The following is an 8,612-nucleotide window of genomic DNA, read 5'->3' on the forward strand; positions in this document are numbered from 1 at the left end:
CCACGCCAGGCCGAGCTGCACCAGAGATGGACCTTCTCCAGAGTATTTCCTGATCCTGAACAGCAGTTTTGTGTGAAAGGAATTAAAGGCCTGTCCCAAATATGGGCCCGTTGATTTTAGTGATTTAAACAAATAATACCCTGGGCTATTATTTTAAGTTTTACAGTAATCTATGGCAGAATTTTGCCAAATGACTAAATGAATTAGCTGGATCGCTAACACAGATAGCATCTAAAGAAATGGTCATTTATGAGCGTGTTAGCATGCCTCCCCTAAACTGCTGCCACAAAGTTGTAAGCACATTATTGGCTAAAAAAATCATTATGTTCTGTAATATTGAGATTTTTCGCCTTGGTCTGAACCCTGAAAAACAGTTTACAAAAACTATGTCAATAGTGTCCACATACTTTTGGCCATATAACTGAACCACATCACCACGGAGCTGATGTTTAAAACTCAAATACCACCTCAGGTTAGTTATGAAACCTGTTTGTCCCTTGCAGGTACCCGTCCTCTCAGTTTGGCAGCCTGACAGGCATGCAGTCTCTGATCAGCGCTCTGTTCGCCCTGCTGCAGCAGCCTCTCTTCATGGCCATGGTGGGGCCGCTGGAGGGAGACCCTCTCTGGGTAAGACGACACACACATATGGACGTTAGCTTACACGAGTAACGGAGCGAGCGCTGTGGGGAGTATTTAGATTTTTGTCTGACCCTGATGTCGTCCTCAGGTGAATGTGGGCCTGCTGGCGCTGAGCATGCTGGGATTCTGCCTCCCCATGTACCTGCTGTGCCACAGCCGCCACCTCCAGCGCCTCAGGGACGAGCGCGACGAGGATCCCAAGATCTACGTCAAGATCAACGAAGACAGCAAGCCCGAGGCCTACGTCTAGACCGTGAAGAAGAAGGACGATCCTTTAAAAAACCTGACGAGGACAGAGAGAGGAGAGGTGAGGGGTGATGGCGGAGGGCACCTCTCAGCTCGTCTGCATTCAGACGACTTAGGATATTTCATACTGTACACCACTGTGACACCCTGTCTCACCCTCTCTGATGATAGACAGTGTGAGAGACCTGACACACACACACACACACACACACACACACACACCTCCCACTTCTTTGACTGCAGCTGAGGAGACTAACGGGAGAAAGAAGCAATGATGGACTTTTTACGTCTCCCTGAGTGACTCCTCTGCACACCCTCTCATATCTGTCACTGATTGGTCGACTGGTTTCACCCTCTGCCAGTCCAACGTAAAAAAAAAAACAAAAAAACAAAAAAAAAAAAAACACAGAAGAAGAAGATGCCAGCCAATGGAAAGCCACAACGAAGAGGAAGCAGATGTTAAAAAAAAAAAAATCTCAGTGACATTGTGCTTTTAAAGCCACTTCACAGAAACTGACTGTGACCTTAAGAACACGAACAGCCGTAACCATGACAACCTTTGCTGTCCGATTGGTCCAGGTTTGTCAGAGATGCGGTTCATGTCATCTCTGTCACACAGCACAAGCCCGTGTCTAACAGGGCTGCTTGGCGTCTGGGCTTAAATGTCTTTTGGGAGACACACACACACACACACACACTTGGTCGTGGCATCTCTGCTTCCTCTCGTGCTCGAGGGCATTAACTGAATCCACAGACAGCAGTATTGGTAGCAGCTCAGATTGAAACCATGGCATGATGCACACATGAGTTAGTCAAGAAACCACTGCAGCGTCTCTGCGTGTGTGTGTCACGTAACGCAGTGTGTCTGGGGGTTAGATCCTGCATGACGCCAGAGACTCTGCTGGTCCCATATTACAGTTTCACTCAGTGCAGGAAGTCATCCTCAACGTGCCATGTGTGTTTTTATTTTTTTTATTTTAGCTCATATTACTTTTAAGTATGAAATATGTAACCTTTTATTTTAAATGTATTTCCTTGCAATATGATCGCTGGTGTTAAATCTATTCCACTCGCTACACACTCATGAATTTGGAGTCTTGATTCGTTGCAGCAATAAGTGCTTCTGGGACGTGCTGGGCAACACACACACACACACACACACACACACACACACACACACAGAGGCAGATGTGTCATCTTCTGAACTGTATTTCTTCATCATAAGGTGCTAGCTGAATCACAAAATGTGTTTTTTCTTTTACTGCGTTTTGCTTTAAGAGGCAATCGAGGTCATTTTACCACAAAGGCAACAGATTGCCGTCAAATTCCTCACGAGAGCTTTTTCAGTAACCGATGACACAGTGGATTCCAAAGAACCAGTCAGGTCGCTGCTTCACGTGGCCGCTTTGCTTTTGGCTTCTTATCAGTTTTGTGGTAATTCTGCACCGTAACACAAAGTGCAGCCGCAGCAGCAGCAGTTCTGGGAAACTTGAATCACCTCTTACAAACACAAAGGGAGATTTGTTGAAGGTAGCAGGCTGATGAACACACACTCAACACAGACTCAACACACACAATAAGGAGTCTCTGTGAATTCCAGAGGAGGAGCACAGAGTGTGTAGAGCACGATACAGGGAGATAAAGATATCTGTTTGAGTCAACCTGCTGTCTACAGATGCCATACAGAGAGTCTCCTCAGATATTTCCTGCCTGGCAGTAACTCACAGAGGCACTTCCAAAGACAGCCATGACCCTCACAGTGCCTCTCTGTGTGTACAGAAGATGGGCGGGGTGGATCCAGGCAGGATGTGGCGCACCCAGTCCCTCTCTCCCTCCATCTATCCAACCATCTTTCACTTTCATCCACCCATCCGTCCGCAAACACACAATGAAATGTTTACTGACGACAGGTGACCGAGCTGAGAGACGAGCCTCTGCTGCTACGAGTCGCTCCCAGAGAGTGACTGAGAAACGAATGGCACATGATGCACTTTAGACCCCCTTAGACATGGACCTCAGGCGTGTATTTCTGAAACAGCCCCGCCCACACTGTCTCGTACACGCAGTGCATGATGCAGAGAATGTAAACTCAGAGCTTCAGATGTAGATTTTTTAAATTCAGAACATGGGAACGGAGAGATGCTGTTATTTTTTTATACTCAGATTAAAAACTATAGCTTCACATGTTCATCGTATGGCCTTGATGTGCACGCATGGTGCGGCAGAGTCTCGTCTCTCAGCTCGGGACCAATCACATGTTAGACAGATCCTTATTAAACTGCATGAGCAAAGAGAATTGTTCGGAGTTATTTGATCATGTTTAGTTAGACGACAGATGTGACGAAGCTTTTGAAAAGAAAAAGTGTTTGCATTCACATTTGTACATTTGCAGAAGAAAGTAATGAATCCTCACACAATAACAGCACTCTTTAACCACTTTGTATTCATAGATCCTCGCCAGACACCAAAGTCCAGCACCAAACATTTTCAGTAAACCTCCACAGACCGTACGCAGGGGTTCATTACATTCTTTTACATTTCCTTATTATTTTCTAAGGAACTTTGTTGAATTTCTGTGTCCATTGTTGTGTCTCCAAAGTGCAAAACTTGTGTACTTAACAAATCTCAATCCATCCATTTTCCATCGCTTACCCAGGTCTGGGTTCAGTGGCAGCAGACTCTGTTAGGTATCCCAGATTTTTGTCAGTTGTCAGTCTTTATTGTGCATGTTGTAGAAACAAGCCACACACAGACGCTGATTGTTTTTGCACTATTATTCCTTAATAAGTGGAGGAAATTCTCACACACTCAAATGTTCCACATGTTGCTTCTAAACACCAGTTTTGTTCCTGAGAGATACGACAATGTGACTTATGTTTGTACATTTCAACAACAGAAATGTACAAAGGTAAATGTAGCGTCACAGATCTTTAAAGGTGAAGTGTGTAAGATTTAGGGGGATTCGGTGGCGTCTAGCGGAGAATCGCAGATTTCAACCAGCTAAAACTTCTGGTTAGAATTCCTTCAGTGTTCATTGTTCGGGAGGTTTTTACCAGGAGCTGAATTATCCACAGAGGTCTCTTCTTCTCCAAAACAAACAGACCAGGTGATTTAAACCAATGAAGATACAAAATAAAGAAGTTTCACGTTGCAAATCAGTGTATCTCCGACGAAGTTCTGATGCTAGCCTTCCACCAACTCATGTATGCTGACCTTTTTTCTCTGATAAAGTAAGCACTGGATGTTCAGTAACTTTTTACCTTGAGCTAATTTATCGCAGAGGTCTCTTCCTCTCTTAAACAATCATTTATAAACACTGTGTACGCACAAAACGAGGCCTGAAAGAGGCGTACGTCACCGAACAGAAAATTTGCGATCTATAAAAACAGACTTGCGGGGCGTGGTTATGGCGCTAACCTAGGCACACGCAATTTGGATGAGCTCTTGGTGATTGAATTTTCAGTTTAGTAATATTTTTTGTAGGAGACAAAACTTGTATCATGCGGTTGAAAAAGCCAAATATCGAGTTTAGAACGGACTCTGTCGAGAAGGACGAGGAGGTGGATACTAGTAGCCATGCTAGCGCTAGCTCACCAGGAACTAGCCCGAACTGACATCTTGAAAAGGCAGGTGATGAAGATATTTTAAAGGTGGATGTTATGCAAAAATTTGACTTGAGGCGAAGTGACTTCGCCACCAAAATCGAAGCTACCCAGCTGTGTGCAATCCAGTCGAACCTCTGCACCAAGAGTCATCATTACGAAGTTTTTAAACCTCCAAGATAAAAACTTGATGGGAGAAACTTTGACCCATGCTTACGGACATTTTGGAGACACGAAATTGGCAATGTAGATGGTGAGGTGGAAGCCTCATTGTGGAAATACTTGTTGGCGCACGCCATTTTTGGCTTCTGTCTGTACGAACATTTTTAGTGTGGATCCTACGTATTGTTTTATAAATGAGACCTCAGGTGATTTAAACGGCTAGAAACACTGAATGAAGGAGTTTCAAGTTGCAAATAAGTGTAACTCTGGCGCTAACTACGGTGGCCAAAGCAAAAACAGGAATTGCCCTATGCGGAGTCAGTGTTTGGTTTGTCCCTTCTGAGCTGCTGTAGAAACATGGTGGTACAACATGGCGGCCTCCGTGGATAAGGACCAGCTCCCTAGGTAGATATAAACAGCTCATTCTGAGGTAAAAAAAAGAAAACAGTTCTTATTTTCACGTGATGAAACACTAAACAAACATACTTATTATTTTATATTCAATTGCTACCGTTACGTCCCCCAAAATCCGACACACTGGACCTTTAAGTACAAGTGTACCTTTTTGTTTTCACTTCACAGAACATTGTTCACATTTGCCATTCTTATTAAACACGTTAATAATTGTACTCCACAGAGTGTACCTCGTAGCGTGCTGGTGTGTCCTGTCACTAACACTCTGTCTTTACGTGCTGTAAAGACGACACACAGGTACAGACACACTCTGAGGCAGTACTTTACTCCAGCACCATGAATGTGGGTGATGAAGGACACTGATTTTTAATTCGCCTGGTAGCCCACTCTGAACTCACTCTGCTGCATAACGTGGCTCGTTACAGACTGTTTTCTGTGAGTTGAAGTCACGTGTGACATCATGTGATATCTGAGCGTGGGCGTGTGAGCAGTGAGTGACCGGGTGAACGCTTCATTTCCTCAAAACCAATCAGCACTTTCCTTCACTGCCGTACCTTAAACACCTCCCCGTCCTTAACGCCATCACCCTCTCTGTCTTACCTTCGCTTCATAGGAGTTCAGCAGTAGTTTGGTTTATTGATCGATGTATTGATTAACTGTGTGTCCTCTGAAGATGAATCCTAGCGTCAGCTCATGCTCACGGGTGTTTTTATGGTTTTATGTGATGATAGGAAATGGGAATAATTTTAGCTCCACACCTTGTTCCCCTCCCTGGCATGTGTATTGTTTTTACCCAACATGCTCCAGTTAAGTTTTACTGTCTTTTATTAAGCTTGTTTTTTTTCCTCTGATGTTTACAATTGTGTATTTTCATGGTCTTATATTGTATATTTGGTTTCCTTTGTCTTGTACCACAGTATAGCCATTGTCATTGACATTTCGAGTCACGTTGTTTCAGCTGAAAGGAAAAAAAAAGACAGATCAATATATGAAACAAAATAAACACAATCATTTGTACAGATGTGTCTCTTTTTTCTAACGGCAGAAATGATCAATGTGCAGGTGTCTGTCTCTGGGATGTTGTAGAGCAGGGATGTGCAAATGTTTTTAATGGGGGGCAGCTGCTTCTCACATCATATGGGTTATTAAAAGTGTAGTAAAGTATTATTTCCCTCTGCTTCTTTACACTACCTAGCAGGAAATGTTTTTGTTAGGTAGCTGTTTGTTTGCTTGGTTACCATATACTTTATGAAAACTCATTAGGGATTGATCGTTATTTATAGGGGGTGGGGTAAAAATCGGGAAGGCACGTCAAATAATTTCGCAAAATGACATCATTTATCACAGCCAGACACTGAAAGAACAGAAATCATACTTGGATTTTCAAAATTCTGGTGGTCCTTTGACACATCGTGTGCAATGAACGCTTCCATCAGAAAAAAAAACACAACAAATCTGATTTGTATACAGTGATATTTCATCAAAATCAAATGATTTATTTAATGTCTCATTTAAAATTTGGCCAAAAATTAACTGTTTGCACGAACTAACCAGCAGCATGACAAGAGTGAAAAACCCAGGCTTTAACTTTTAACCTTCAAACATCAAAGGTGAAGTTTTAAAAATCTAATAACTAACTAGTCCATATCCATTGAGTGCACAGTTGCCCACGTACAGTTTCACATGGTGTGTGTGTTTGGGATACAGGTCATAGGAAATTGCAGATTAAATAGTCAACTGAAGCCATTAAGAAGAGCAATGTATTCAGACAGAGCTTTTGTGAATTTGATAGTACGATTGCTTTATTGAAAGTACAGTAGTACCATTGCCAATAGTGGGATAGTTAGTGGACTAAAACTGTACATTAGTAGTTGAGGTAGCACGTTGAAAGGCAGATAGTTAAAGTGTTTATATGTTGTATTGACTTCAAAGTGGGGCGCACTGGTAGTTCACATGGGAAAGGTGCGGCTAGCCCTTGTTGCAGCAGCATACCATACCATGACTTAGTCATACCAAAAATTAGAAGAAAACACCAACATTGGTCCACAGGGGGAGCCACAGCGATCGGTCGCATTTTAGCCATTTTGAAGCATTTTTCTGTTGTTATAGCGCCACCCAGTTGCCAATTAGAGTTAAATTTCTCCAGTCACCTTGAGGCGTCCTGTTCTACATATCTACCAAGTTTAGTAAAAATCCATATGGCGGTTAGGCCTAGATAAGAAATGAGCTCTCTAGCGCCCCCATTTTGTTTGATGGGGTCAATAATGGAGGGGTCCCCTCAGATTATGTGTGGTCATATGCCTACAAAGTTGCGTGGTGATGGGTGAAACCCTTGAGATGTTATACACCTTTATGTGATGAGCCACGCCCTCCGCAATATTCATTGCCTTATAGAAGCTCAGTTTTAGTAAGTTTTCCAACTTTTGCCAAGAGGGAACTTTAGATATTGGTCCCTAGATTATGTTCACCCAGTTTCATGCAGATCGCTCAAACTTCCTAGGAAGAGATCCATTTGAAGTGTTTTTCAAAAAATTCAAAATGGCGGAAAATCTATATAAGCGGAAGTTATGGGTTCTTGAGGCAAATGTGTTCCTCATGAGGAGAGGCATCTCTGTGCAAAGTTTCATGTCTCTACGACATACGGGGCATGAGATATGCCCATTCAAAGTTTGCAATTTCAATCGGTTGCTATAGCGCCCCCCTTTGGCCAATTGATGTAATATTGCTTCATTGGCATCCTCCCATGACCCTCTACCACTGTGCCAAATTTCACATGGATTGACCAAGTCAGTGAGGAGAAAAACATGTAACACACACACACACAGAGTTTTCGTCATTATATTGTAAGGTATTTATCAAAATAGTCGCCACTTAATATTCTGTCAGCTGGCTCAATGATTAATTGGCTAATCAGAATCAGAATCAGAATCAGAATCAGAAATACTTTATAGATCACCGACAGGAAATTGTGATTCGTTACAGTTGCTTCAATGTAAAGAATAGAACGTTATAAGTATCAATAAAAGTATGAAATAGAAGTATGTAAATATAAAGCAATAAATAAAATATAAATGGAAATGTACATTAAAATAAAAAATATAATGTGCATTAATGCACAGTGTTTAACACAAGTACTTATGACATAAAACTATTAAAAATAAAATATAAGATATATATTGTGTAATTGTTTCAGCTGCACCTGTGTAAACTGTGCAATGAACGCTTCTGTCAAACAAAAAACAAAAAACAAATTCATCAAAATCACTTTATTTTATGTCTCATTTAAAAACAATTGGCCAAAACTAAACTGTTACAGAGGCTTTTCTCAACTCCAGGATTTTGTCTTCAACTTTTAACTTTTAAACATTAAATGTTAAGTCTTAAAAATCTGATAATAATTCACGGTGGAGGGAGGGTCGTGCATCTTCCACCAGTCACTCAGGGACGCTCAAGGGAAAAATATCTGTAGCTTCAGGGGGGGTCAAAAGGTCACACTCCTCCTCTGATAGTAAAGAACAGTCCCTTAGTTCCTCCTGCATGGTTCCTGTT

General features: G+C 42.1%; 1 protein-coding gene across 1 annotated transcript in view; it reads left to right on the plus strand.

Moving 5' to 3' along the window:
• The window catches only part of LOC117259768 (large neutral amino acids transporter small subunit 4-like), a 39,509-nt gene extending 37,544 nt beyond the window's left edge, over nt 1–1,965 (plus strand). Inside the window, exons 13-14 of the mRNA XM_078167353.1 lie at nt 504–627; nt 728–1,965. Coding sequence (XP_078023479.1) covers nt 504–627; nt 728–889 — 286 coding nt within the window. The 3' untranslated portion in view covers nt 890–1,965. The remainder of the gene's footprint in view (nt 1–503; nt 628–727) is intronic.
• The last annotated feature ends 6,647 nt before the right edge of the window (nt 1,966–8,612 follow it).

Source organism: Epinephelus lanceolatus, chromosome 4, assembly GCF_041903045.1.
Source record: "Epinephelus lanceolatus isolate andai-2023 chromosome 4, ASM4190304v1, whole genome shotgun sequence".
NCBI lineage: Eukaryota > Metazoa > Chordata > Actinopteri > Perciformes > Serranidae > Epinephelus > Epinephelus lanceolatus.